Raw genomic sequence first — 27,513 nt, forward strand, 5'->3', positions numbered from 1 at the left:
GCAGTGGTCGGCCATTTTCCCAAAATATTTTGCAATTTATGTCACATTTTCCGAGAATCGTTAGCCTGTCCAGGGTCCCTTTTTCCTAATCCTTCACACAAAGCATTTTCCATACCTTACCTGCGGGTAAAACACAAAACAGGTAGAAGATGCCGACGCCGTGGGACCTCGTCACCTGGAACACTATTATGTGCCGGCTAATTACCACTGTACCGGCCATGTCCTTGACGGGCTCTAAGAAATGTCAAGCACGCGATGAAGTCGTGACTGCCGAAAAATGTTTGATGTAAACACGTTGAGTTTCAAGTGATGCCAATCAAGCCCCCCAACCCCCATTATCAGGCGCTCTGAATTGGAAAATCTGTTGGCAATCAATAAAATGGTTTGGGTAAAAGGAAAGCATAGCTTGGGATATTATGTAGACGTATAATTTTAGACACGACGGGGAACATTTTGACCGAGTTTCGGGACCGCCCACGCCCCCCCACATCCAAGTGGTCGAAACAGGGTAACACTCGGGCGGTCTGTCGTCCCTGGCAACGTTTCGTTATGAAAACTAAACGAAAACAAACGCGTCCAAACAGACAGCGCGACAACATGTTCTGAAAATTGGAGAAGTCAGACAGCGGATACATCTACATCCGTGGACAGCGACGTCGGCAAGTTGGGACAGCCGAGGCAGAGATTCTATCGCTGGGATAGCACAAAATAGAACAGGATAGGACAGGATCCCACGCACCAACACCTACGCCTGCATCTTCTCACCTCCAGCAGCAGCATCGGAATCGGAATTGAGGGAGTCCTTGCTGGTCCTCAAACAGTCCTCAACTCAGCTCCGGCGAACGCGGACTCGGACTCGGCGACACTCGACGGCATACTGGGGAACTGCATTGACATCGACTCGGTGGCCGTGGTGCAGCACAAGCTGGTGCACAGAATAGTGAGTAGCCAAGCGGTCCGGTCTAACGCCTTCTGTGCATATTCCATAATGAATAAATAAGTGAGTGCAATTAAGTGCGGGCCAAAGCACAGCGTTTACCATTTCTGGATAGTATTTCTCAGGGTATGTGTTTCGACGGCGGGCATTCCCCTTAAAAATTGCTTCAATAGTTTAAAATTCTTTTTGTGTTAGGTATAAAATATACACAATAATTTGCATAATTTAAATAATTACGGAAAACCTTTCATTTTACGCGCTCTCTACATGCATTTTAAATAAAATTGTTGCATACTTTTAGGCTGTCGAATTATTAAGTGAAACTAGAATTTTGAAAATTTAATTACAAAAATATCTAATATTTTAAAGTTTAATGGCTACATAATGTATAACATTATTTGTTTTCTTAAATTTAAATTGGGAACGAATTTAATTAATGATGAATTTAATTTACTTTGTTTTGTATTTTCTTTGAATGAACATTTCGCTTGATAGAAAATATAAAAAAAATAAAATAAAAAAGTAAACAAATTGCAAAACAAAACAACAGACTCGAATTTTGCTACGTGTCTTAGGACTCTTGCAAAGAACAATTGGCATTAATTAACTAGAGGCATAAAATCGATGCATTGATTATTTTGTGTTGACCACCAAGTTTTTTGGGGCTGCGTGTGCCACAGTGGCCGTCTGGTGCTGGCCAACTTGGCATTCAAGTTTCGGCCAATGAGCGACACGAAGCGTATTGTAACCGAATTCGTTTATTGCCTGCTCCTCAGAGGTGGCAAGATGTCACCGCCCGTGCTGTACTACCTGCCGCCCAGCCCGCCCTGCCGCAGCATCCTCCTGCTGGCCAAGATGCTCGACCTTGACTTCGAGCTGAAGATCGTCAACATTCTGGAGGGGGAGCAGCTGAAGCCCGACTTCGTGGCCATGAACCCGCAGCACTGTGTGCCGACCATGAACGACGAGGGTCTGGTGCTGTGGGAAAGGTAAGTTGGGGCCCACAACTTCTTGACCCACCATTCAATATCCTTCACTTGCAGTCGAGCGATCCTCTCCTACCTGGTGGCAGCCTACGGCAAGAGTGACGAACTATATCCCACTGATATCCGTGTGAGGGCCTTGGTGGATCAGCGACTCCACTTCGATCTGGGCACCCTCTACATGCGACTCACGGACTACTATGTGAGTGCATTGTTGCGTAATCTTAATTAGATATTAAAATTAAATGCCAATAAATATTTGCATATAAAATGAGGTCCCTAAATTCTTAATACAAATAAATATGTATTTGATTTTAGACAACAGCAACGTAAACACTTAATTTACAGTGTATTAACCATTTTATTAGATTATTTTTTTATTGTAGACCACATTAACGTAAACATTTATATTACAATATATAGATTATTTCGTTAGATAAAAAAGAGATATACATTACTATGTTCTTATTGCATTAGCCTTTGCGTTATTGTTTTTTTTTTTTTAAACTTTATCAACAAAATACTAGAGTCTAGGGTCTTTGCTTTATTGAAAAGAATTCAGTGTACTTATAAAAAATATTTTTACTATATACATATGCAAATCATATATTTGTTATAATATTTTATAATTTTTTACTTTATTTACATTTTCTAATCCCAGTTCCCCACTATGTTTATTGGAGCCCCTTTGGACGAAGGCAAGCGCGCCAAACTGTCGGAGGCTGTGGGCTGGCTGAACACGATCTTGGAGGGAAGACAATATGCAGCCGCAGATCACTTTACCATCGCGGATCTCACACTTTTGGTGACCGTTTCCCAGCTGGAGGCCTTCGAGTTCGAACTGCGACCCTATAAACATATCCGGCAGTGGCTCGATCGCTGCAAGGATCACATGGCACCGTTTGACTACGAGGAGCTGAATGCCAACAAGGCCAATCTGCTGGCCGACATGTTCAAGGCCAAGATGAACCAATCCACCGGCACCTAGGATTCGCCTAAACAGAGTTATACCATTAGGGAAATATATAAAATGTTAGTTGTGTAAGTGTTTTATTGAATAAACGTGTTGTTCTGTGAGTCACATCATTTTTTTTGTCCATTCAATTCATCCGTTTTATAAATAATTACAAAATATACAAAATATATACATTTACCTATATCAGCGTATTATGTATTTCTACTTGCCAATCTTTTCAATTGAACTATATTATTTAACTTATAAATTTATATATATAACTTTAATTTGTAGTTTTTGCAAAGACGGTGGACAATAATTTCATTTATCTGGAATCCTAAAATCTTATATTATATACAACTAAAGTATATATAAGTTGCAATCTTATGTTATAAGTTTTTTCCAATTTACACTTATCAAAGAAAATGGTGTAAACTCCCCGACATTGCACTTTTATAGCAGTTTTATATTAATAAGTATGCTTCAGCCGAGCCGAAACGAAATTTCAAATGTAATTTTCATCTGAATTGGCAGTTAACTTAATTGAGTTTCAGTCCCCGAAGTGTGACAATCTAGATGAATTGACTGGTTCCAGAGGGGGCCGAAATGAGCTGTTAACCGGCGACCGGTAGCCCACAAAAAGACGACATGACACACATTTTAAAAATACCGCCACCCAAAAACAGAGTCCAAAGGACGCTGCTCCAAATGGCCGCAGGCAAATGACCAATAAACAGTATTAACTTGTGTGTTTGGCAGTGGTCAAAGGGGCGGAATCGAGGTGGCAGCAAACTAGCGGATGCTGATGGCGGCACCTGTAAAACCTCAACTGAAATTTAATGGCCCGACAACAAAAAAGGCCAAGGAGCGCAGCACTTATGAGAGGAGCGGGCTATTTTTAAACCGGACATCGGCAGCCCACAGCCAGACGGCCATGCCAGGATAATGGAATCCGGCTTCACAGTCTCACTTTGGCCGCTGACAATGGCGGCCGCAACTTTGTCTTTGGCTTTGGCTTTGGGATTAAGCGTAGCTCTGATGGCCACCGGAAATGGCCAACTTCAACAGCAAGTGGCCAACAGCAAGCAGTCGCATCTCTGGCTTGGTGGGTCTAAAAAAGTGCAGTGTAATTCAAATTGTTTCCTTCAAAAATCAGTTCATTTTCAAAACAATTCAAACTATTTTATGTATGTTTAAATGTATGTGGGTCAGGAAATGTTATATTTTACATACAATATTCTATATAATTTTTTATTGAAACATTTTATGGAAATTGCCATTAAATCATGTTAATAAAGACATACAAAATAAGTTCTAAAAAAATTTATATAATTAATTTAATGGAAAAGAAAATGCAATTACGTTTTTTTAAATTATGCGCCTATCCTAATTTAAACAACTAATGTAGTTAATCCGGGATATACCAAATACCACGCTTTAGAAGAGAAAACTAAGTATAAAGCTAGGCTAAGATTTATCTTAGCATCATTCTGACCGTGTAAGCCTAGCCCTTTTATAAATTTTTTTTTCTAATTTTTAAAAACTTGTTTTGTTTTAAAAATGCACCTTTTAAAAAATCTGTTTTTCCTTACTTTTTTTACTACTTGTTTTACTTTAGTACCATAATGGATGTTTCAGATATTTTTAATTATTTGGTAAACACAAAGTTTACTACGAAACCCTATTCTATAAATTAATGAATATTTTACATACTTGATTTAAAATAAATTTATTTTTATTAAGTAAAATGATGTATTTATAATTCCATTCATTTCAGATTGCTCCTGCCTACATTTGAACGAGCGGAATGCCACCCAATGGGGCAGGTTGGCCATTAACGCCAGCCAGGCGCTGGGCGCCAAGAATAACTGCCTGATGGTCTTCATTGCCGGCATGGATGACGAGCTGGTGGCCTTTCGGCTCGAGCAGTTGCAGCTCCGCCCCGGGTGAGTGGCTATGCTTCCGGCGAAATTCCGGAATCTGGGATCTAGCATTCGGGGATCTAGCATTCGGGGATGGGTGCGGGGGACAGGCAGCCGATTGAATCGATCGAATCGGCGGACAGCTGCCGGCGACAGCCATCAAAATCGAATCCGTCGATGGATAAGGCTGGCGTCCGTCGAGGAAATGCCGTGGCCAAATGGGGAATGGGATTGGGAATGGGAATGGGGCTGCAGCCAAATCCCCATTGCAACGGCAATGTAATTAAAATACCTTGCGAAGGCCATGTGGGCGGTCCGTTTTGGTGGAGCCGTGGCCGCCGGCACGCCTGGTTATTTATATAAATCCCGCAAATTTGTGTCAATTTATGCAAAATTGTATGCAGCCACAGTTGCGCCATAAATATAACGCACACAATATTTCGGAATCGATTTGTCAATAAAATTGGAGAGCACTGGCCAAGCACATTTCAGTGGAGCTTGGACCGAGTGTGCCGCCGAACGTATGAGTAATATTTAAGGTGCATCAGTCGCAAGGAAAACGCGTCCAAATCGCTGGCAAGTCGCGCGCAATTCGATTGTCCTAATCGGTGGTTGAAAGTGTCAGTGAAGTGAAGTCGCCGAGGAACCGCAGTTAAACCGCCGGTAAACCGCGCACAAAACGCGTTCGGCAAGTCGATAAAACTCTGAGAAAATATCAACAAAACTAAGAAGTTTTTAAAAATTTGGAACCTATTTTAAAAATAAACTTATTTCATAAAATCGGAATTTATTTTAGATAATGATTATTTATTTACTGTATTAACTTGCAAAGAGGCAATTTACAACTATTCACTTTTCAAATTGGCAAATATAATATTTAAAAGTAAAATACAAGTTATTTAAACGAATTTATTCCTCTTTTTTTAAATTTTGAAATTTTTAAACTCTAATGGCATTGGATTGCCTGAACCTAAAAACTCCATACTTAAGTTATTTTCTCTGAGTTAGAATAACTAATAGTTAGTTTTTAAATTAAAAGTTTATATATCGCTTGTGAAGAGTCTAAAAAAAGAACGCGTTCAAAATGTCCATGGATCCATCGGTTTCCCTAGAGGATCTGGAGCGTGTGAGTGAGAAATGATTTGGTGAATAAACGGTCCATAAATGAGAGAAATCTTATTTAAAATCCAGCGCCGACGTCGCACCAGTTCCGCCCGTAAGCAGTCACAGACTCCTCAACCACCTTCGCACCTGGCGGATTCGGAGGCCATGGCCGTGATCAATGAGATTTTCAATCCCACGCTGAAGCTGCCGGAGTCCAGTGGCCACTACACGTTGCCCGAGGAGATGAGTGCCGATGACCATGTGGCGCCCCATGAACTGGACATTGCCAAGCTGGCCGAGCTGAAGGAAGTAAGTGCTAAGGGCACCCTAAGCTGGCAACGATTGATTTCCCCGTGGCTCGTTCCAAGGTCTTCTCCCTCTTCGATACGGACTGCGATGGGTTGATCTCCAAGGAGGATCTGCGGTTCACCTACACGGCCCTGGGTAACGAGCCCAACGAGCAGCTGATGGAGCAGATGATGCAGGAGGCCAAGGAACCGCTCGACTACGAGGCCTTTGTCCGGCTGATGAGCCGACGCACCCAGGAGCTGGATCCCGAGGATGTGCTGCTCGAGGCATGGAGCAAGTGGGATGACCACGGCACGGGCAAGATCGAGGAACGCAAGTGGGTGCTTTGAAACAAAGAACTTGGGTGAAATAACCCAATGACCACTTTATACCATCACTACCTAGAATCTATGAAGAGCTGACCAACTACGGCGACAAAATGACCCTAAACGAGGCCAAGGAGGCCCTCAGCCATGCGCCGATGGCCAAACCCAAGTCCTTGGAGGAGCCGCCCATGATCGATTATCCGGCCTTCTGTCGCATGCTCAGCGGTATGCGCAAGCGAAAAGGGGAATAGCTCATGTGAAGATCACCAAATTTGTTGAATCTTAATACATTTTTGTTTAATTTATAAAACCGATTACTATAATTTTCTGCCTTAGCCAACGAACTGAAATTCCTTATTTCCTAAAGAATTTATATCAGCAATATTATTAAAAATTATATTAAATTAATTATATTGAATGTAATTATATTAAAATTGAAAGTTTATTTATTTTTCAGTTTCAATCCAATGAAATGCTCAAATCAAATTTACCTAATTCAAATTTATTTTTTTTTTAAATTAGTTGATGTAGATCAGACGAAAGTTATACCCAAATTTCACATAATTAGTTTCGTAATATATTTTTCTAGGATATGAGTCATATCATATGAGACATAATCTAAATAAAAATCATATTATTGTTTGTTTAAATTGAGGTCAAACCTTTTCAGTACCCCTTATTTTATTCTCTATATTTTTTTAACTGAATATGCCCCTTTTGTTGATTTGTTTTGAATTACTTAAAACCTTAAATCTATTGGCAGCTGTCTCGAAGTGACAATCGTATTAGCCTTAACGCCAACTTTTGTTCGACTTTTTATCAAAATAAATCGTGAAGAACCAGCAGAGCGTTGGGAATTATTTCTTAATGGCCATTTGCTGGTTGGCAAGGGGATATTTATAGGCTGCCTGGCTGGCCAACGAGCCAGCCCCAAAAGTATCGGCCAATAAATTTTAGACATCGTTACGCATCTGCTCTGGCCAATGCAATCGGCCTGCGAAAATTCCTCTCTCTGTTCCGTTTTTTTTTCCTCATCAAATGCAATTTCGTGACAGCTGCTTGGACAGCGTGGACGTCTTTCCCTTTCTGCGGGAGCCCGTCATCGAGAACGCGACACTGGCGGCGGACACCTTCTGCCAGCACAGCCGGAACCGCAGTGCCACGCCTATTTATAGCGCGGGTCGATTGCTCGGGCTGCGCCTACGCTTCCAGCAGCCGCCCACCGACCTGGCCAACTCCAGCTGGAACTTGACCCTAAACGCCAGCTATCGATTTCTGAAACGGGGTGAGCCCACTTAAATGACACAAATATATCTTGAGATTTTTAATGTTCAATCCTAAAATTCTATTATTAGTTTAAAAATCAGAAAATCAAAAAAATTTAAATAAACTAAATATATTTTAAGAATTTGTAGGAATACAATTAAAAGGTTTGACTTAAGAAAAAGTATATCAGCGATAGTCACAGCTTTCTTTTTTATAATAATCGTTCACTTTAACTGATTTAAAAATGTTTTTTTATATAAACAAGTCTAAAAATAACTTCATTTTTCAACGTTATTATACAAAGTTATTTTATAAAACAAAAGTGCTTACATAAAATTTTTTATTAATTTTACTTTATATTTATGTTCAAAAGAAAAAAAACTATTATTTTCGGACCTTTATATATACACAAATTACAAACAAGTATTTATCAATTATAGTTCTTATAAGTTGACTTATGCTGTATAAATATATTGCTAAGTAGTCTTGAATTTAGTCCTAAATTTTGAATTATGTGACAGAAAAAGAACTCTGTGGGATCATCATTTTTGGTGGCACAGAATTTTTTTTAAGAACGAATTTTTTGTTTTAAATAACGTATTAGGAAACCACTTGTTTTAAAGATGGTGTTTATACCCAAAAAAAACCCATTTGTTAATGCATTATAATATATAACAGCTTGAATTTTAATTTTTTAATTAAACATATAACACATTGGATATAAATGTAATTATTCAATATTTAAACACCCTTTAGAAAATTTCCGGACCGATGGGCGCTTGGTGCCGCACAGCTTCTGCGACTTCTACTTCTTCGCCAGTTTGTCCGGCGAGGAGGGCAGTCTGGGCCAGGGCTACTTCCACTCGCCCCAGTTCCCCGCCCACTATCCGGCGCACATCAAGTGCGCCTACAAGTTCATCGGTCGGCCGGACACCCACGTGGAGCTGCTGTTCGAGGAGCTGCAGCTGCCGCCGGTGGTCAGCGGCGGATGCCAGTTGGACGCACTTACCCTGTTCGACACGGAGTCCGCCCACATGAGCACGGTCATCGACGTGCTCTGCTCGACCCGTCCCACCCGCCGGCTGGTGAGCAGCGGTCCCGACCTGCTGCTCGAGTTCAACGCCAGCTCCAATCGCACGGCCAAGGGATTCCGGGGCAAGTACAAGTTCGTGTCGAACGAGCCGGGGATGCCGGAGGCCACGCCCCCGCCTCCAGCGGTCTTGGAGGCAGCCAGTGTGGCGGTCATGCCGGAGAAGCTCCAGCAGCAGCAGGCCGTCGCCGCCAAGGCCAACGGTCTGCCGACGGATGCGGAGCTGTCGAAGCCCGGACGCTCATTTGGTGAGTTTGGCGCCCCATAAATTAGCCTTAGATTCAGCGACTTAATTCCCCTGCTCCCTTGCTACCCAGCTCCCCATACACTAAGACAAACTGGGCTGGAATTTGCTAAGCAAGAGTATTTGGTAAATGATTAAGGGATGAGTCTTGAATTTTCAATTCCAGTTAGCGCATAAGGGCAATAATCGAAAAAAATGCCTAACCGTTTTTAACACCTTTAGATCAGCCATTTAAAACCAAACATTATCAATGACTCTATAAATCTAAAACCATGATGTTTTACTATTTTGGAATATATCATATACGCACACAAATCTTATTATTGTCGTTTTAAATATTATTTAATTTTTATGATAGCTTATTGGCTTTTTGAAGTATGCTTTCTTTTACTAAATTTAATTTAAGGAAAGTTTAACTCTTCTGCAATTTAACAAAGAATAATACTATTAAATATTTAGCATCATCAACTAATAAAGAAAATTCTATTAAATATCCGACAAAAAAGGTACATCTATATATTTTGAATAAATTTTGAATCATATTAAATCGATGTTTTAGTTGCAAAATGAGTTCATTACTTAAACTTACTTGGTGGACTAAAAGCATTGTAAATCGTTATAATCTACCATTTACAACAATTGTTTTTTACTGTGTATACTCGACCCCCTTCCAAATCCTGCCCCGTTTCAAGACTCACGACCCAATCGAATTAAGTTAATCGATGGAAAATGGTGGCAAAACTAGTCTGCTCGTTCGACAGCCGCCATCTGCCTTGGTCTTGGTCCGGAATCCGCGGCGGAAACGGATGTGGCCAATTGACAGAGCCTGAGCCTGAGTGGTTGCCATGTAAATGGCTTAGGTTCTTGGTTCTGACTCAGTCTATTGCCAACAGTTGTGCCGTTCAAATGGCGGGCTTTTCATTGTCCTTTATTAAATGTTGTCTCTGGTTTTTTTTTATTCACCAATCGTCGGCCCCTTGTGCCCCTTTGCCCACCAGTGAGTCTAGCACTTTACTCTTGAGCCGAAACATTTATTAATTTACAAACATTTAACTTACTTCCCTTGTGTGTGCCAGTGTGTGTTCGCTCAAATAAATAGGCTGAATATGCGTTTAAGTATGGGCCAAAGCAGGGCGGCAGCACCGCTGCACAAGGTGAACTGCAAGATCCGATGGAGAAATACGAACCTGTGAAAAATAATTTGGAAATTTTAAACTAAATGGGAAGAAATACATAACTAAAGTTTGTGTGTTCTGAGTTTAACTAAAAATAAATTTAATTATATATATACTTGTTATATATATAGTATATGCTTAAAGAAATTAAAGCTTAAAATTGTCATAGAAAACACAACACTATTGTTAGATGAATTTTAAACTATTTTGAATGTACAATTGCTCAATAGATAAGTATTAAATTAATACCACAACAGTATCAAAATAAAACTTATGTGGTTTAAAAATAAGGCTTTATTCTACAGTATTAGGATTTTCGGCATAGAAATGAAGCAAAAAGTATAAGGGCTATATTACTAAGTTTTGTATATATGTTAGGAATTAGCAACTCACCTTCTGAAGATCTTGTGGCCCCTTTCCAAACTCTCCGGCTCATCCTTGCCGAGATAGAGGCGCAATCCGGCCAGGGCTTGTAGGAAGTAGTCGTCCCAATCGATGCTGGCAATGTCAAAGTCGTAGAGCTCTCGGTCCTCGGCGGACATACGCCGCCAGAGTTGGTGGGTGTTGAAGGTGTCAAAGTGCCAGGACGTGTCCACAAAGGGGACCAGGATGTCGATATTCTTGTGTATCTTGTCGTACAGCTTGATCATGCGCGGCTTGCGACCCCGCAGACGAAGCACCAGATCGATGGCATAGCCGGGCAGCAAGTGGTAGAAGCAGGCCAGTAACCGGAACATCCAGGGACTGGTGGTGCAGTGCAGGAACGGCATCCACATCATCTTGGTGAGTGGGTAGTTGGACCTCAGCAGCGCCGCCTTGCTGCGGAACCCGCCCCAGGTGATCAGGTTGTCCTGGGCGGGCGTGAATGTGTAGATGGGTGGCTCCGGGGGCAGTTTCATCCTGCTCTCCCGGGCCGTGTGCCATGCGCAGGTCAGCAACATGTTGGCGCAGAAGTCCACCGGAACGATTCCGGCATTGGCCTTTAAGTTGAGCCGTGTGACGCGCAGTACGCCGATGGCTGCTCCATAGAGCACTGCAATGGGTCCGTAGAGGTTGTCGATCCAGCCGCTCATGGGCTCCTTGTAGCTGGCAATAACTGGAGGAGAAGCGGAAGTGTTAGTGGAGCAAGGGAGACCCAGTCGACGTTCACCTACTGACGCCAGGGCGAAAGATGCAGATGGGCAGATCTCCAGCCTCCTGCTGGAGCAGCTGCTCGGCCAGAGCCTTGGTGTAGGTGTAGGTATTGGGGTACCTGCCCAGCAGTGCCGGTGCCATGTTGTCCATCAACTCGGCACTGATGCCGTCGTGCAGCTCCAGCACCTTTTTGGCGGGACAAGTCAAGTGCTCCGGATAGAAGCGCTCGCTGACGTGCTCCACCACGCAGTTGGAGAACGCGGTGGACACGTGAACAAACGCCTCCAGGTGGGGCATCTCCTTGGCCAGTTGAATCATTAGCCGAGTGGCTCGTGTATTGATGGCCAAAGCAATGTGCAACGGCTCCACAAAGCGCACAGTGGCTGCACTGTGGAGCACGATCTGCACCTCATCCACCAGCAACTGGCGGTCCGGGATGCTCAGGCCAAGATCCGGCTCCTGGCAGTCACCGCCAAGGGGCACCACCCGCTTCAAAGCCTCGGGATCAACTTTCATTAGGTTTACGAAGACCTGCCATGGTTAAATTTTAATTTTAATATGCATTTAAAATTATAACCTTGATCATTTTAAAACTTCAATTACAAATTTCGTAATTCTCACACTTCTTGGCCATTTAAAACAATTCGGCTTTTAAATCTTTCTTTTTTGCATAATTTTAAGATTTTTAATAATGAATTATCGGTAACTAAATTAATACAAAACATGTACGTTTTTCTTATTAATTTAATTTAATTTAATTTCATTTCATGTTCACTAATTAACATCCTAACGCTTCAAGTAAAGGATTATTTGTATTGCGTTAGTCCAAACAAAAAATTTTAAAAATGGTTTAATTGGCTAAAGTCGTTTTCACACTCCAAAATATATAAAAAAAAATATTTAATAATTGAAAGCAATAAATAGTTTAACAACAAAACAACCATTTTGTTTAGGATCAAAGGACTTTTCTTAAATTATTTAACCTTACTATACAATGTGCAGTAAAAATGAACTAGTTTTCACTTTTGTTTTTTGATGAAATTGCATTAAACGTTTTTTAAAAGACTAATTTAAAAAACCAGATTTAAATCCAAGTAAAATTTCACAATTGTACAAGAATCACCAAAAAAGGCTCAATTTCGTAAAAAGACTTGCTTTTGATTTAAAATATTTTTGTTTGATGAAAACTAAGGATCACTCACAGGCTCTGCTTCCCAAGCGGCACATCGCTCCTGCATTTCCTGACCGCGCTTGGAGCGGATCAGCACATAGATGCGCCTCACTTCAGTGGTGCGAAGCAGCTTCTCAATGGTCACTGAAAAGGCAATAAACTTGAATTTTATGTTGAACTTTAACTGGTATGAAACCGTTTCCGCAAATCACTTCTTTTAAGGTATCACAATTTGCAAAAGCATCTCAATTAACTACAATCAACATGCTTTTAATGATTGGCAAACACTTGAACAGTTTGTTATTTGTGCTGCAGCAAAAGAACTAAGGAATACCTTTTCCCAGGAATCCACTGCCGCCTGTTAAAAAGACTATTTTGTCTTTGTAAAATTTTTGCACATCCGTTGCCATTTTAAAGTGGGCTTAATTATTGAATCTTATTTGCGCACATATATACAGTAAGTCCTGTTTACTTATTCCGCGTAGAACGGCACAGACGCGACTGATGCTTAAATGAGAGTGAATCTGTGTTTTTAGTTGCTATTTATACGCGAACGCTTATGTCAAAAAAATCAATTGTCTTAGCAAACACACAAGTGCACACATCGTAAATTTCGCGTCGTAAAAACTTACTACCCTCCAGAACTGAAGAAGATCTCCCAAGCTGCTGCATTCGAGTATTACGTATACGCCCATTTGAACCATGGTCCATTAAAGCATGACCATTGTGGCTGACCTGTTGGGTAAACAATTAGCTCTGCCTTTCCTACACTGAAATTAAAACCCTATGCTCATTTCGGTGCATTATGGTGCATTGTGGTGCATTGCGGTGCATTGTGGTGCAATGTCAAGTGGCGTGAAGACCTGTGATCCATCCATTTGGCTAATTGGAAAACGCTGTTGCTTTGGCCCCTTGCCGCAATGCGCGAGGTAAAGTGCAATTCAGGAATAGAGAGTGAAACCCGGTAGTTGGACAGAATAGGTATACGTAATTGCAGTCGAGTGTCCGCACCCATGTGGCGAGTGTTTGGTCAGTGAGAGTTAAGAGTGTTACTCAAGTCTAATGAATGTGTTCAGATAATGAGTGGTCTTGTGACTGCCTAATTTGTATGGGAAATCGGAATGCAGACGTGTAAATTCTATTCATTGTAACGTAATTATATAGTAGAAAGCATACGTAATACATGCAAAAATCAAAGAACGCTTCAATTGCAATCAAATTGTGTCAATTTATAAAGCTTAAATTTAAATATTTTTATTGCGCTTTGAGAGCCGGCGGGGCAAATAAAAATGATAAGTGCTTTGGCAAATTATAATTTGACGACTTTCACCTTTCCTTCAACACACAACTGACTTTTTCACAACTTTGTTAAGACATGGTGTATAAATACAATATAAAATACATTGTAAATGTAAACTTTATTCCTTTACATATTCACTTAGAGCACTTTCTTATACATACACTTGTTCACTATTCAAAGCAAGGCGTTTAGTTAAATGCCAGATTAAACATGTACCAAATAAAGGCCCCGAATAAAAGAAAGAGTACCAGTTTAAGGGTTTTGTCCCATACGTAATACCTGCAAGAACCGAAGTGCCTTACAATAAGCATATTGAGCCTTACTGATTGCCACTCACCTGGATAAAATCCGCTTGCCATTGGCCACGGATTCGGGCGTTCGGAGGTCCTTGAACAAGTAGAGTCGCACTCCGTCCATGACGGTCGTGAAGTACTCATCCCAGTTTATGTTGGACAAACTGAAATGGAAGGTTCTCTTGTCGGCCGGCGTCATCGACTGCCACATCTGGTCGGTGTTATGCGTGTCCATGGTGAAGGTTTTCTTGGAAAAGGGATACAGCACTCTCATTCCCTCGTGGATCTTGTGATAGGCTTTAATCATGGTCGGTTTCTCGCCTTTCAGGCGTAGAATCACATCGAGCAGGAGACCGGGCAGCATGTGGTAGAGGTAAACGCCAACGCTGTAGAGCCAGGGACAACCGATTTTGTGGGTGAATGGGTACCAAAGCATCTTGGTGTTGGGCACGGCCAGGCCATTATCGTAGCATTTCTCTATGAGTTCTCCGTAAGTGAAGTCATTCGATTGGCAGGGTGTGTATGTGAAAATGGGTGGAACACTCTTCTTAGCTCGACTGGCCTGCTTGGCTATCTGAACAACTGTGGCAATGGCCACGTTGACACAGTAGTCGGCCGGAACCACGAGGGCCTTCGCATTGGGATTGACAAGCATTAAGTGCAAAACGCCGTATGCAGTCGCAAAAATCATGCCTCCCAATCCTTGCAAGCCATCAACCCAACCGGGCAATGGCTCCTTGAAGATGGAAAAAACTGCAAGACCAAATAGATTGACTTTAGAAGGGGCCTACTAGCTTTGAAAGAAAAGTGATTTATTGATAAGCAAAGGTTCTTAATTCTCATCTCATTCCACCTTTGAGATCGGCAGTATTTTCAATTGTTAAATTCTCACTAATTATGGTGAAATTTGAATAGGTACGTACTGATGGCTGGTCGGAAAACACCGACTGGCAGGTCTCCCGCCTCCTCCTGAATCACCTGCTCCCCCAGAGCCTTGGTGTAGGTGTACGTGTTCGGGAATCGGCCCATTAGGGCCGGTGCCATCTTGTTCACCATCTCGGTGCTGAGCGACTCGCTTATGGCGAGCACCTTGTCGAAGGGACAGGTCAGGTGCTCCGGATAGAAACGCTCTTGGATGTGGTCCACCACACAGTTGGAGAAGGCCGTCGAGATGTGGAGGAAGGCCTCAAGGCGGCGCATTTCCTTGGCCAGCTGCACCACTAGACGCACGGCGCGCGTGTTGATGTTCAACGAGTCCTGCAGTGGCTCCATGAATCTAACCGAAGCGGCTCCATGCATGAGCACCTGAACCTCTTCGGCCAGAATCCGCCGATCTCCCTCGCTGATGGCCAAGTTCAGGGCACAGCAGTCCCCCGCTATGGGAGTCACATGCTCCAATGCACGCGGCTTGTCCTTGAGCAGAAATTCAAAGATCTGCACAGAGAAAATGAAACGGTGGTGTCTACAATGGCAGTAATTAAGCAAAGACTTTTTAAGAATAAGTGGTATGAAATGAAAACTACATTATAAAACAAAAATGTATCACAGAATTTTCAGCTCAATATTATCAGACATTCAAATAAATTGTATGGTTTGAAAACCACATTCATTACAAAGTAAATGTATCACCAGCACTCACCTTATCCTTTTTCCAAGCCTCAAATCGTCCTTCCACTCTTTCTCCTCGCTTGGGTCTTACAAGGAAATATATACGCTTCACATCTGTAGCCCGCAATAACTTTTCTATGATCACTGAAAATTTTGGGATAGAACACTGCTATTATCCTTTTGTTGACCTTGATTTCTTTTTTAAAAATGGCGCACCTTTGCCTAGAAATCCTGTGCCTCCAGTTATAAACACTGTTTTGTCCTTGTAAAAACTTAAAATTTCACTCTCCATTTTGTGCTGCGAAAATGCGAAATTCACTCGGCGGATTCACTTCATCAAATAAGTAGTTTCTATTTCATTTATATGTATTTATACCATTTTATGCTAACCCACATATTATGTAATAGTGCAACGATATGCAAGCCGACCAGAAAATACGAATATTGCTATATGTGTGTGAATAAATTGGAAATTGTAACTACAGTGAACCTCAATCACTGCAACCAAAAGATATAAGCAATACGGCTTAGTGTATTGGAACGAGGTATTTTTTTTAATTAAACTTGTAATATTGGTTTTGGCAAACTGAAGGAAAATTTTTTGGCAGTATTTGTTATCTTTCAAGAAAATGATTTTTAATAAACAGGAAAGTTATAAAAACTATGCATAAAGAATGTATGAATCAACTAAGAGATAAATTAAAAAAAAAAACACTTAAAAATCCTTTTTTTGAAAAAAAGAAAAGAAAGAAAAGCCTATTTTAGGGCCATTTCAAGACCTTGACTTAGTTTATTTAAGACTTTTATATTTATTTATGTGTTAAAGGAATCTTAATTATTACGACTAAAACTTAAATCATGTTTTGACTCATATTTTGTGGAATTATTGTTTAAAAGAATTTGTTAAATTTTAATAATAAGTAATTGTTTTAGAAAAGCAAAGAAGATTTTTCTACTGATAACAGTGTCAAAATATTAAATTTAATATAAAACAGTACACAAAATAATTAAATACATTTCCATATATGTTTAAGATTGGTTTCGCTTAATGAGTTTGACCCAAAATCCTGTTTTTGGAGCCAATTGAAACCCGGAGCTGGCCAGCTCAAGTGGGATGCAGGATTTCGCGGCGGGGGCAAATCGGTAGTCCTTCAGCAAATAGTAGATGACAGCCTTTGCCTCGAGAAGAGCAAATCGGGAACCTAGAAGAAAAATTAATTATTAATCAGCCAAGACTTGGCCATGGCCAAGGACGATCCATTTACCAATGCAGTTTCGTTGACCCAGGCCGAAGGGATAGTATGTGAAGGGTTGAATGGTGTCCTTGTTCTCATCGCTAAAACGTTCGGATCAAACTTCTTGGGGTTCTCAAAATACAGGGGATCACGATGGAAGCCACAGGTGGGCAGCCAGAGGACATCTCCCTTCTTAATCTCCACTTTCTGGCCATCCACCTCGTAGGTGATATCTTGTTGCACTCGCGGTCAACGGCAATTGCTGCTGGCCACTTGCGCAGCACCTCCGAGACGACCTGGTCCAGATACTTCATGCCCATGATGGCCTCGTAGGTCAGCTCCTTGCCCTCCAAGTCCGCGTCCACTTGCTGCACCTCCTCGTACAGCTTCTGCTGCACATCCTCGTTCTCCATCAACTCGTGGGCGGTGAAGCACATCAGCACAGCGGATGTCTCGAAGCCGGCAAAGAAGAACACAAAGCACTGGGCCACAATATCACGATCGCTCCATTCGCGCACCACCGTCGTCTTGGTCTTCTCCGTCTGGATGAGGCCACGCGCCTCCATTAGCATGTTGATCATGTCGGGACGGATGATGTTGTGCTCCTGTCGGTACTTCATGGCATCCAGCACCAGACGCACAAAGTACTGAGTGCTCTTTTTGTCAAAGATCTCCACTTTTAGGATCTAGAAAAGTAACGAAAAACATGAACAACATCTTCGGATAGATTTGAATGTTACACCAACCTTGTTGAGATTTTTCAATGCGAAAAACAGCATGAACTTAATGTTCTGAAGGAACGAAAATGTAGTCAACTTTTTGCCCATCTGATAGAAGGTATTCTCCCGATCCTTGAACGAGTTAACCTGCAGCCCAAAGGCCGTCGAGGCGATCACATCGTTCGTGAATCGTGTGCAGTAGTCCTTCATGTCCATGTCCGTCTCCTGAACATCCTGGTTGAGGCAGTCCACGGCCTCCTTGGCCACCTGGTTCATCAGCTGGAACATCTGACGCATTTTGCTGCCAGTAAATGCCGGGCTCAGAGTGCTCCTCATTTCCTTCCACCGCGCATCTCGCATGGAGAACAAGGAGCTGCCAAAGAGATTGCTCATGTCATGCGGATCATCATCGCTGCTGGTGGCGAACACGTTGCGATGGTTGATAAAGTGGTCAAAGTCCTTTATGGTAATCTGCTTTATAAGATCTGGGTCGCGTACCATCAATAGCGGTTGTCGCTGCTCAAAGATACCGAAAAATCTAAAAACAAAAAAAAGGAATCAATGTTAATGGCCGATAAGCATTTTGGGAATCATTTACTGATACATCAAAAAGTTATTCCAGCATTGAAAGGATTAGAAAACATATACCCTTGTAGCTATTGCAAAAATTAAACATTCTTGAAAACATTAAAATAATGATTTACTTGCGTGTGTGCTTAAATATATTGAAGCTAAGATGATTTGCAGCTCAATTATTCGATAGTTCCTATGGCAGCTATATGATATCATTTCTCGATCTAAATACAATTAAAAGCGTAATTCTGAACTGTCAAATTATTAAAAGGTCATACAAATTTTTTAAAAAAGATTACAAAATAGTAAAGTTACATTTAAAAAATTTTTTTTTTAATATTTTTATTGTTTCCATTGGAGTTTTATTTTGATCAATTTTAAACCGTAATTCTAAAATATTTAACCATTACTATATGTTGAAGAACTAATAATACTAATGAAAAAAGGCAGACCGATAATTTTTTTTCAACTTCTGACTGAAATATAATACCCACTGCAAGATAGGTAAATTTGGTGGGTAAAACTTGCTAATCTCCATTGGATTTTTATCCGTTGACTAGTCGGCCCAATTATTGGTTAATCAAAGAGGTATTATTGGATATTTAAACTTATTAGAAATAAATAACAGAAATTACTGCTTTTAGATGGAAACATTTGTTTGTTTTCATTCCGAGTAATCTTAATTAACCCACAGTATGCAAAGAGCAATTTCTTTTTGTGGCCATAGACAAAATATCTATTCTTCTACAATAAAAACAAAAGCTGTTGAACGATATCTTAAAAGTAAATAATAAGTGTTCTCGCTAAAGTAAACAAAAACATTCTTTGGTCAAAGGGTTTAAATCTTAATAGTGCCCAGAAAAATATAAATAAAATATGTTAAAAATAGCTTTTCGTTGTATTATAGATAAGGTTTCGGTAAACATTTCAAAATTAATCTATAATTAAGATAATTAATTTATTATCAAAGCAGTTGGCTGGAGCTACGCTTTATCAATTATTTTTCCTATCTAAATATGGGCACTGTGAGTGCAACATTTAAAGCTGTCGTGAATTCGATAAGATTAAAACAAACTCTAGAGATAAACATAGCAAATAATTCGCAACAGTAATAAAATTATAGCCATAACTGCAAATTTTTGAGATAAATATTTCATTACTTCTACGATCTTTATAACATATGTTTGAGAGCATTTGAGAGCATTTAAGAATTCGATGTTCAATAATTACTCAAACGTAGCCGCACCTACCATATAAGTAAGCTTATAGATAGAATACCGATTGCGTGACCTTGACGCCTACAATGATGAACCCCCATAGATATGTACATATGCACACAATTGCTCTAAACGGGTTTAAAGTGCAAAGTAAGCACAACAATTAATTTATTAAATTCGGTTCATTGAAATCAACTCACTTGTTACTGCCGCCTTGCGTGTACAGATCACAGACTATGTCAAACATGGATTTCCGCCGCAAAAACATCTCGTACATGTTGCCAAAATACAGTATTGGCTTAGCGTATGGTAGGCCCTTATTCTTGAAGAAGTCATTGTTGGCGGTTGCCCAGCGGTAGAAGAAGCCAAAGGCGATCGCAAAGAGTGCCAGGAATTCCCACAACATGATGGAGGAGCGTTTCGGTTCGTTTGGCGATCCAAGCGTCCAGAAGATAACTAAATACGCCACAAATAACTGGGAGCGTTTTGTTTTCACTACGCAGAGCTTTCGATTGAAGCTTTGCGTTCTGTCGCTAGATGCAGCCATATGTAAGCGGCATTTGATAAAATACTTGTGTTGCCCATCACAATATATATATTCGGTTTAATCGACTATGTATGTATTTATGAGTTGAAGCGATTATGACAAGTGCTCAGTATTTCAACAACACGAAATAAATTGGGTAAGCCGGCCGACTCCCGGGTTCACAGAAAAGTTTTGGTTAAATAGTATGGTCTGAAAAAAACAAAAGCCAATCAATGAAAGCACATTAAACTATCAACAAATCTCTAAACTTAGCCTAAGCTCTTCAAGGTCTATTGTCTGGTTTGCATTTTAGAAGATCAGGATTGTTGTGCGTGTCTTTTACCTTTCGTTCTTTGTTTGTTCTTAACTATCTATTTTTTCTGTCTACTTTTTCAACTGCAAATCGCTTTCTTCTTCTATTGTACTTTCAAAAACTAAAATTATCAGATCCTTTAGAGGCATTAAACAGATCCTTAAAATGGGAAAGATTATTTGGACAGCATAAGCAACATCTAGTCTTTCAGGTTCATGTTTCGCTGATTATCTGCGGGCAATGCAGGTTGTCGACCTCCAAACTCAGTGCATTAATTCCTATTTCGAAGAAGTTTCTTCAGTTTCAAATTTCCATTACGATGCTAGGATATCCACCGGATTCACATGTCGGTTGAGCGCTTCGGAGCTAACAAATGGTTCAATAAAAGTTTGATGTTTAGCATACAACACACTGCACATGATAAAATAATTGTTGTTTTTAATATACAAATATAAGGTATAATCAAATATGGATTTGGGAGTACAAACGACTTAGACAAGAGTTCAACATTTAACAATCAAGGCATGTAGTGGAAAGGGCTGCAGACTCTGGGTCTCGAGAGAAGTTTGGAGCCAGCTAACATTCAAATGCCGGCAGCTGCGTCGATAGAGCGGTCTGTGATAATGAAATCAAAATAATTAAAGCACAGAAATTAAATTCGAAGAGTCACTAAACATTACCTAAGCTTTTCCAGGTGCAGGGCCTCGTTGGTATTATAAAATACTAGATTAGCTTTTCGCGTTTCGGTGGTAGAAGATCCTCCATGCTGTGCAAATTGTTCCCTTAGCTTGCTTGAATCTTTTCCCATTGTAAAGTGAGCCACTAAACCTGCGAATAGTTTGCTTTTTGAACTTGTTGGACTAGGAGTTTTTTCCTCCATCTTTGGTTCCTTTTTCACTTCTGATTTCAGCTCCTTACTGGGTTTAAAGAAGTCCTTCATCCCCTTTTGCGATGGTGACAAACTTTGATTCGCTTTTGGCTCCTTACGTTTGCTTGGCGGCGGATCTGCCTCCTCATCATCCGAACCAGTTTTTGACCTTTTTTGTTTTTTCACTTTTTGTGGCGTTTTTTTCGACATTCAGCGCATCCTCATCTTTTCCACAATTGGCCAAGAGCAGATCTACGTTTACATTCTTCTTTGAGGCTTCAAACAGATCTTCCAAATGGGCCAGATCATTTGCCTCCTTTGCGGATTTATCGCTGCGCAGACGGGTAATCCTGGGGAATCGGATCGAGATGCCAGACGCCGAATGCGCCTCGGACTTGGTGAACTCTGCGCCCGTAATCTCCCATACAGGCATTTTCAGCGGATCTTTGGCCAAGACATCTGGCACCAAGGACCTACTGCACAGCAGCCAATCAGGAATCACGTTAGCATCGACACGTTCGGTCAGCTTGATCAGTGATCCGTGTACTTCCGCATTGGTGGCATCGTCCAGCCCAGAGTGCACTTTGGTCACCGTCTTCCACAAACGACCCGTCGCATCGTAGCAGCCCATGAGAAAAATGCTGAGCACGCCACCCTTTTTTCCCGATCCATACCAGGCACCAAGGACCACCAGGTCCGCTGTATCAGCCATCTTGCCATCGAAAAGGTAGTCCTTCTTGACCTTCAGCCAGTTTCGTTTGCCGGGCTGATATGTGCTGCTCGGGCTCTTTAGCACCACTCCCTCCAGATTGGCGTGCAACACCTTGGCCGTCATCATGGCCAGTTCCCTCTTGGTCTTGAGGAATTCCGACTCGGAAAGCTGTACGTGCGACTTGATGGGCTTGATATTCTGCTCGAGGATCTCACGGCGCTTACGGAATGGCCTAGAAGATAGACGATAGTTATGGCTAACAAACAATTGCAACACTTACAGCTGGGTTAGATCCTCGCCATCGTAGAGTATGCAATCGAAGACAAATAGGCACACTGCTGCATTGGCAAATGTCTGCTTCTTATGGGCACCCAATGAGCCAAACGGCAGCAGTGCTCCCGTGTCAGTGTCGACCAGTATGATCTCTGAGTCCAGGATCATTTCACCGCCTCCTGGAAAGGCGCGTGGTATGTACTCCTTTAGAGCTCTTATCTTATGATCCACCACTGGCTTCAGATTGCGGCTGAAGAACTTGAAATCGTCTCCCTGCTTGTGGATTTGAACTCGCTCTCCGTCGTATTTGATTTCGCTGTACAGGCCGGCGGGGCTCTTCTTGAATGCTTCCTCCACGGACTTGCAGGCACTGGCCAGCATAGGCGATATCGGTGTCATCACCTGAATTCCGCTCAAGTTCACCTTCTTAGCCTTCTTAGCCGGGCTAATGGCGTCCTTTTTGTTCTCCTTGCCGGCGAACTGCTGCACAATAGCCACCAAATCGCGGGAAGACTGATATGCGGGATAGGCCTCGGGGCCAAAGGCATCCAAAATGTGCCTGGCTCTCGCATTGATCCGCAGGTCGTGCTTCACCAGCCGGATGAAGGTGCGCAGATCCAGGTCGGTGGCCTTCGTGCAGAGCTCCTGCAGCAACTCGGTCTGCTCATCCTCCTTGGTGCGCTCCACCAGCTTCAGAAGCAGCTGCTCCACCTCCTGCAGGTAGAGCTTGCTGTGCGCCTGAGGCTTCAATTTCTTAGAGGCAGCAAAGTGCTTGCACAGCGTTTCCGAAACGTCTCCATCTACAAGAAACCATACATATGCTAGTTAGAATTTTACTCGTCACGACTTTTTACCTCGTTAAGAGGTGTTATTGTTTGATATCAGAAGTTTTTGTTTGAAATATAGTCAAAGTACCCCCATATTATTACCATGATTTAAAAAAAAAATATTGTAGCTTTAACAAACTAATTTTGGACAGAATTTAACTAACAAGAAAGGAAGCAAACATTGGCAAGCCAAAGTTTATATACCCTTGCAGCTATTCCAAAAATGAAATATTTTTTAAAACAACAATATTCCGATGTATTGTAATCGAAATTATTTTAAAGCTAATTCTGTAATGTTCTAAATTGATTGAAAGTATTTAAAAATTGTTTTTTCATTAATAACGAAAAAAGGCCCAAGCTTATTTTAACTAAGTAACAAGTTTAACTCATAACACTGTAAATGTGTACGAGCAGGGATAAAAATTAAATTAAGGACTTCAACTTGCCCTGCTCCAAATCCAGGTGCATTTGCTGCTGGCTAGCGTTAAAAATTCGTGAGAACAACTTGATGAGCGCCTTGTTCTGCAGATTATAGACTCGCTGGTTGGCTGCCGGGATGAGGAACTGCACCCAGAGCAGGGTGTCGCCCTCGAATCCCTTGCCACTTGTGCCCCGCTCGAAGAATCGCTGCAGTTTCTCCGCCTTCTTCAGGTAGCTCGGCTCGCCGGCTATTTCATCACAGATGCGACGGAAGGTGTCCAACTTGTTGTCCTCGTTGTGCATCCGCTTGCCGGCCATATTTGTGCTGAGGAGACGAGTTAGGAATCTGGCCTGCCCTGTCAACTTGGGCAATAACATACGCAGAGGCACTACAAATTAAAAATTATTTTCTATTTCACAGAACAATGCAAGCAGACGTTTGACTCACGCGTAAACAAATCGGGCACATTCGACTCCAATCAGCTGTTGCTGGCAAAACATGCTCTCGGCGGCGTTTTAATTGGCGGCTCGAGAGTCCTGCAATGCCGTTACGAATTTGAAGCCCAGCCGCCGGAACGGATCCAGATCCGATTCCACGACTTCAACGTGCCCACGGAGCATGAGAACTCGACGGCATGCCAGCCGGGGGATGCCCTTCACGTTGTCACCGAGGTACGCGGCCGGTACGAGACGCAGGAACTCCTGTGCGGCGCCTTTCTGCCCAAGCCACTGATGTCCAATGGAGCACGGTTACAACTGCAGTTCGTCGGAAAGTATCCACCCGCCATGACCAACAAGGTTCAATACTACGGATTTCGGGCGGAGTACCGCTTCCTGACCAGTAAGTGTTTCCACTGAGTATAGCCTCTTTCCACTAACAAATTTGTTAGCCTATGCTAAATGTACACTTCTCCAGAGTCTTTTCCCATAATTAATCCTTTATATGGCCGTGATGCATATCTTCAACAAATCGTTTAAATTCTATTTCATCGTAATGAATATAAAAAGTGTAAACAGTCAGAAAGCGAAAAACGCTTTACGTATATATATGTAATAAGAACCGCATCAAAACATAAAATGAGGTTAATTAGTTTCCTAAAGCTTTCATAAAAAAAATAGGTGACAATAAGCAAAATATATAAGTAAAATCTTTCGTAAAATGGATAAATTTCTGCTAACTAAATGTACTTCATTTTACAATTTAGGATTGCCTACGTTCAACTTGACCTAGATATTTGGACATATTTATTTGTTTTCCTTTTAAAATTATTTTGTTAAATTCAAAAATGCGTTTTTTGGTTTTATATTTTAAGACTTTGGCATCATGTCCGGCGTGCAACAGGAGGACTGCTCTTTCGTCTACAATAGCAGCGAGCGTATAAGTGGCCTCTTTCACTCCCCAAATTTTCCGGGCTACTACCTGGAAAATGTGGTGTGCAATTACTATTTCTACGGTGCCAGTGACGAGAGAGTTGTGCTGCATTTCACCTACTTCGATGTCGAAGGCATTGGATCGTAAGATCTCCATTATTATAAATTTATATTATTGTAATTATGTATTTACCGTACAGTTGTGACCACCAGACTGCCAGCGACTTTATTGAGTTTTCCAACTTCATGAGCACGGATCGAAAGTTCAGCAGATACTGTGGGAGGCTTCCGGATTTCGAAATGCGTTCGGATGGGCGTTTCTTTCGCGTCACCTTGCATTCAAATGATCGCTTTGTGGCCATTGGATTTCGCGCACTGTACACCTTTGAAGCGATTCCCGTGAATAACTCTATTGCCGATCTGCGAGATAATGCCTCCATGCAGAGCTTCGTTTCGTCAGCTTTATCTCTGCCGGCTACTAACTTATACAAGTTGATTTTTTATATTATGTTCATGTACATATAAAATATACCCATTGCAGTCAAACCAGAGTCCTATAGCTGCCGAAAAACTATCAGGAAATTTGGCAAATATATTTTGTTTAATAGTCTGTTAGGCTGGCGGATCCTTAGCTGCAATTTTTGGTACTATATTCTTTAGTTGCTGAGTTTAATATTAATTAAAAAAAAACTTCATCTACAAGTCGGACAAAAGGCTTTGTTATTAAAATTGGAAAATTCGAAATTGCGCCAATTAACGTTATCGATATAGAAGAAATCGATTATAACTTCAATAAGATTTTTTTTAAACGCCGTATATCAAGAACTAGACAATTCTCAATAAAGGAGCTTTAGTAGCCTTTTATATTCACATTTATTTAAATCAGGAACTAATGTATTGTTCACACTGCCCTTTTATCGAGTTCGTTATCGATTGCCAAACGCGATTATTTCTACATTAAGCTGACTCGATCAGCTGTTCTTTGTTTTGATTTTAATATAGAAGGCTTCTAGAGATCGCAACAACAGCAACGTTTGAGCGAACCACTTGTTGCTATCTGCAATCTAACATCACCTGTAAGATTGTGTTTTTTTCAGTTTTGTGGAGTCACGACGACACTATCTGCAATAAATACAGCTGTAGCTCGATGCGATTAGCATTATTAACATTTTAACAGTCGTTCGAAGCAGCCGAAATTACCTCAGGGTCTGGAGCTGATAACGCAGTTCTAGTCGAATCACTAAAAGCGCATATTTGTGACCTCTGAAATGGCGACCAAGAAACTGGATGCCATAATATTCGGTGCGACCGGGTTTACCTGGCAAGTACACCGGTGCTCGAGGCGGTGAGCGTGCTGAAGGGCCTCCAGTGGGGCATCGCCGGTCGCAACCAGGAGAAGCTGCAGTCGGTGCTCCGGGAGATGGGGGCAAAGTCCAAGACGGACCTCTCCCAAACGCCCATCGTCATCGCGGACGTGAACAACGAGGCATCGCTGCTGGAGATGGCCAAGCGCTGCCGGATTGTGGTCAATACGGCGGGACCGTACCGATTCTTTGGCGAAAAGGTAGTCAAGGCCTGCCTGGAGGCCGGCACCCACCACGTGGACGTCAGCGGGGAGCCCCAGTACATGGAGACGATGCAGCTGCGCTACAATGATCTCGCCAAGGAGCGTGGCGTGTACGTGATCAGCGCCTGCGGATTTGATTCCATACCCGCCGACATGGGCGTGACCTTCTTGGAGAAGAACTTCGACGGAGTGGTCAACTCGGTGGAGAACTTTGTCTACATGGGTGTCAAGGGTGGCACCAAGGGCACGGGCAGTGCCGCCCTAAATACCGGCACCTGGGAGAGCGCCATTCACGCCATCGCCAACCGGAGTGAGTCGGTGGCCATCCGCCGGAAGCTGTTTCCTCAGCGCCTGCCCAAGTTCCAGCCGAGTCTGAAGCCCCGAACTCCGCTGTCCCGCGCCGCCGAGGTGGACAACAAGGTGATCCTGCCCTTCCCGGACACGGATCGCTCGGTGGTGATGCGCTCGCAGCGCTTCCTTTACGAGCAGGAGAAGAAGCGTCCCGTCCAGATGCAGGCCTACATGACATACCCCTCGTGGTTCGCGGCCAGCGTTGTGGTGCTCTTTGCCTCCGTAATCGGTATCCTGTCAAAGTTCTCCTTTGGCCGCCAGCTGCTGCTCAAGTACCCCGGTGTCTTCTCCGGCGGCATGGCTTCCCGGGACGGTCCCAGCGAGGCCCGCATGGAGCGCTCCTTCTTTAGGATGACCATGAAGGCCACCGGATGGCCCAAGACCGAGCAGCTGGCCGAGAGCACGGATCAGTACAGCTCACCGCCCACGAAGACATTGACCGTGAGGATTACGGGTCCCAATCCTGGCTACGGCTCCACCTGCGTGGCCCTGCTGTCCACGGCCAAGACCATACTCAACGAAAGCGACAAGATGCCCGGCACTGGAGGAGTCCTGCCACCAGGAGCCGCCTTCCGCACAACCAGTCTTATCACCGAGCTGGAGAAACACGAGCACGGCATTAAGTTCGAGATCGTGGCTAACAAGTAGTGACCAAAAACAAGAATTATCTGTCAGATTCATATAAAAACATACAGACATTCAAAATATGAGATGTTTTCATTTTGATCTATCCGTGTTGGGGAGT

The 27,513-nt window shown here is 42.2% G+C and overlaps 8 protein-coding genes across 15 annotated transcripts; 4 read left to right on the top strand and 4 right to left on the bottom strand.

Moving 5' to 3' along the window:
* The first annotated feature begins 386 nt into the window (after positions 1-386).
* On the top strand, positions 387-3,422 carry LOC128252171 (glutathione S-transferase D7). Of its 5 annotated transcripts, none has more exons than XM_052979678.1 (4): positions 387-944; positions 1,716-1,926; positions 1,981-2,122; positions 2,582-2,995. In XM_052979678.1, the coding sequence occupies exons 2-4, from the start codon at positions 1,724-1,726 to the stop codon at positions 2,906-2,908; spliced, it is 672 nt and encodes a 223-aa protein (XP_052835638.1). In that variant the 5' UTR covers positions 387-944; positions 1,716-1,723; the 3' UTR covers positions 2,909-2,995. The 5 variants fall into 5 exon arrangements, 4 of the variants coding, with proteins under 4 accessions (XP_052835638.1, XP_052835637.1, XP_052835639.1 ...); XM_052979677.1 differs by having other exon boundaries at positions 387-940; positions 1,714-1,926; XM_052979679.1 differs by lacking the exon at positions 387-944 and adding an exon at positions 953-1,063 and having other exon boundaries at positions 1,714-1,926.
* A 265-nt stretch (positions 3,423-3,687) lies between these two features.
* LOC128252149 (suppressor of lurcher protein 1) lies at positions 3,688-25,556 on the top strand. Of its 2 annotated transcripts, XM_052979647.1 has the most exons (7): positions 3,688-3,980; positions 4,653-4,821; positions 7,571-7,800; positions 8,538-9,119; positions 23,901-24,320; positions 24,793-24,994; positions 25,051-25,556. In XM_052979647.1, exons 1-7 carry the CDS (start codon positions 3,821-3,823, stop codon positions 25,373-25,375), a joined length of 2,088 nt encoding a protein of 695 aa, XP_052835607.1. In that variant the 5' UTR covers positions 3,688-3,820; the 3' UTR covers positions 25,376-25,556. The 2 variants fall into 2 exon arrangements, with proteins under 2 accessions (XP_052835607.1, XP_052835608.1); XM_052979648.1 differs by lacking the exons at positions 3,688-3,980; positions 4,653-4,821; positions 7,571-7,800; positions 8,538-9,119 and adding an exon at positions 9,675-10,112 and having other exon boundaries at positions 25,051-25,554.
* On the top strand, positions 5,072-6,891 carry LOC128252172 (calmodulin). 3 transcript variants are annotated; one of them, XM_052979682.1, is made up of 5 exons: positions 5,072-5,460; positions 5,857-5,923; positions 5,989-6,210; positions 6,270-6,526; positions 6,595-6,891. In XM_052979682.1, exons 2-5 carry the CDS (start codon positions 5,882-5,884, stop codon positions 6,764-6,766), a joined length of 693 nt encoding a protein of 230 aa, XP_052835642.1. In that variant the 5' UTR covers positions 5,072-5,460; positions 5,857-5,881; the 3' UTR covers positions 6,767-6,891. The 3 variants fall into 3 exon arrangements, with proteins under 3 accessions (XP_052835642.1, XP_052835641.1, XP_052835640.1); XM_052979681.1 differs by having other exon boundaries at positions 5,076-5,460; positions 5,806-5,923; XM_052979680.1 differs by having other exon boundaries at positions 5,077-5,460; positions 5,837-5,923.
* Positions 10,126-13,115, bottom strand: LOC128252154 (fatty acyl-CoA reductase wat). Its single transcript, XM_052979653.1, has 5 exons — positions 12,930-13,115; positions 12,627-12,739; positions 11,445-11,955; positions 10,684-11,386; positions 10,126-10,302 (listed from the first exon to the last, which is right to left on the bottom strand). The coding sequence occupies exons 1-5, from the start codon at positions 13,003-13,005 to the stop codon at positions 10,203-10,205; spliced, it is 1,503 nt and encodes a 500-aa protein (XP_052835613.1). The 5' UTR covers positions 13,006-13,115; the 3' UTR covers positions 10,126-10,202.
* Positions 13,995-16,152, bottom strand: LOC128252155 (fatty acyl-CoA reductase wat). Its single transcript, XM_052979654.1, has 5 exons — positions 16,013-16,152; positions 15,828-15,940; positions 15,112-15,622; positions 14,233-14,941; positions 13,995-14,174 (listed from the first exon to the last, which is right to left on the bottom strand). The coding sequence occupies exons 1-5, from the start codon at positions 16,086-16,088 to the stop codon at positions 14,084-14,086; spliced, it is 1,500 nt and encodes a 499-aa protein (XP_052835614.1). The 5' UTR covers positions 16,089-16,152; the 3' UTR covers positions 13,995-14,083.
* LOC128252151 (probable cytochrome P450 9f2) lies at positions 16,758-20,011 on the bottom strand. Its single transcript, XM_052979649.1, is given in 6 exon segments — positions 16,758-16,998; positions 17,062-17,142; positions 17,145-17,262; positions 17,265-17,717; positions 17,778-18,288; positions 19,741-20,011. Coding segments are annotated over 6 exon segments (1,542 nt in total). The 5' UTR covers positions 19,947-20,011; the 3' UTR covers positions 16,758-16,825.
* Positions 20,798-23,951, bottom strand: LOC128252146 (DNA ligase 3). The gene is given in 5 exon segments (XM_052979643.1): positions 20,798-20,994; positions 21,060-21,454; positions 21,456-22,191; positions 22,240-23,032; positions 23,506-23,951. Coding segments are annotated over 5 exon segments (2,388 nt in total). The 5' UTR covers positions 23,858-23,951; the 3' UTR covers positions 20,798-20,882.
* A 288-nt stretch (positions 25,557-25,844) lies between the features above and the next one.
* On the top strand, positions 25,845-27,478 carry LOC128252158 (saccharopine dehydrogenase-like oxidoreductase). Its single transcript, XM_052979657.1, is given in 2 exon segments — positions 25,845-26,169; positions 26,172-27,478. Coding segments are annotated over 2 exon segments (1,296 nt in total). The 5' UTR covers positions 25,845-26,118; the 3' UTR covers positions 27,417-27,478.
* The last annotated feature ends 35 nt before the right edge of the window (positions 27,479-27,513 follow it).

This window comes from Drosophila gunungcola, chromosome 3R (genome assembly GCF_025200985.1).
Source record: "Drosophila gunungcola strain Sukarami chromosome 3R, Dgunungcola_SK_2, whole genome shotgun sequence".
NCBI lineage: Eukaryota > Metazoa > Arthropoda > Insecta > Diptera > Drosophilidae > Drosophila > Drosophila gunungcola.

What these genes read in the sequence shown, in the direction of transcription:
- LOC128252171 (XM_052979675.1), top strand. Translation starts at nt 1,661, where the DNA reads ATGAGCGACACGAAGCGTATTGTAACCGAATTCGTTTATTGCCTGCTC. An exon ending in GGTCTGGTGCTGTGGGAAAG is followed by an intron (nt 1,927 to 1,980) that starts GTAAGTTGGGGC and finishes CTTCACTTGCAG; the next exon opens with TCGAGCGATCCTCTCCTACC. An exon ending in TGCGACTCACGGACTACTAT is followed by an intron (nt 2,123 to 2,581) that starts GTGAGTGCATTG and finishes TTCTAATCCCAG; the next exon opens with TTCCCCACTATGTTTATTGG.
- LOC128252149 (XM_052979647.1), top strand. Translation starts at nt 3,821, where the DNA reads ATGGAATCCGGCTTCACAGTCTCACTTTGGCCGCTGACAATGGCGGCC. An exon ending in CAGTTGCAGCTCCGCCCCGG is followed by an intron (nt 4,822 to 7,570) that starts GTGAGTGGCTAT and finishes ATTTCGTGACAG; the next exon opens with CTGCTTGGACAGCGTGGACG. An exon ending in GAAGCCCGGACGCTCATTTG is followed by an intron (nt 9,120 to 23,900) that starts GTGAGTTTGGCG and finishes TCTATTTCACAG; the next exon opens with AACAATGCAAGCAGACGTTT.
- LOC128252172 (XM_052979682.1), top strand. Translation starts at nt 5,882, where the DNA reads ATGTCCATGGATCCATCGGTTTCCCTAGAGGATCTGGAGCGT. An exon ending in CCCTAGAGGATCTGGAGCGT is followed by an intron (nt 5,924 to 5,988) that starts GTGAGTGAGAAA and finishes TTTAAAATCCAG; the next exon opens with CGCCGACGTCGCACCAGTTC. An exon ending in AGCTGGCCGAGCTGAAGGAA is followed by an intron (nt 6,211 to 6,269) that starts GTAAGTGCTAAG and finishes GCTCGTTCCAAG; the next exon opens with GTCTTCTCCCTCTTCGATAC.
- LOC128252154 (XM_052979653.1), bottom strand. Translation starts at nt 13,005, where the DNA reads ATGGCAACGGATGTGCAAAAATTTTACAAAGACAAAATAGTCTTTTTA. An exon ending in CCGCTTGGGAAGCAGAGCCT is followed by an intron (nt 11,956 to 12,626) that starts GTGAGTGATCCT and finishes TAACCATGGCAG; the next exon opens with GTCTTCGTAAACCTAATGAA. An exon ending in GGCCACAAGATCTTCAGAAG is followed by an intron (nt 10,303 to 10,683) that starts GTGAGTTGCTAA and finishes TATTTTTCACAG; the next exon opens with GTTCGTATTTCTCCATCGGA.
- LOC128252155 (XM_052979654.1), bottom strand. Translation starts at nt 16,088, where the DNA reads ATGGAGAGTGAAATTTTAAGTTTTTACAAGGACAAAACAGTGTTTATA. An exon ending in AGGCTTGGAAAAAGGATAAG is followed by an intron (nt 15,623 to 15,827) that starts GTGAGTGCTGGT and finishes TTCTCTGTGCAG; the next exon opens with ATCTTTGAATTTCTGCTCAA. An exon ending in TGTTTTCCGACCAGCCATCA is followed by an intron (nt 14,942 to 15,111) that starts GTACGTACCTAT and finishes TTGGTCTTGCAG; the next exon opens with TTTTTTCCATCTTCAAGGAG.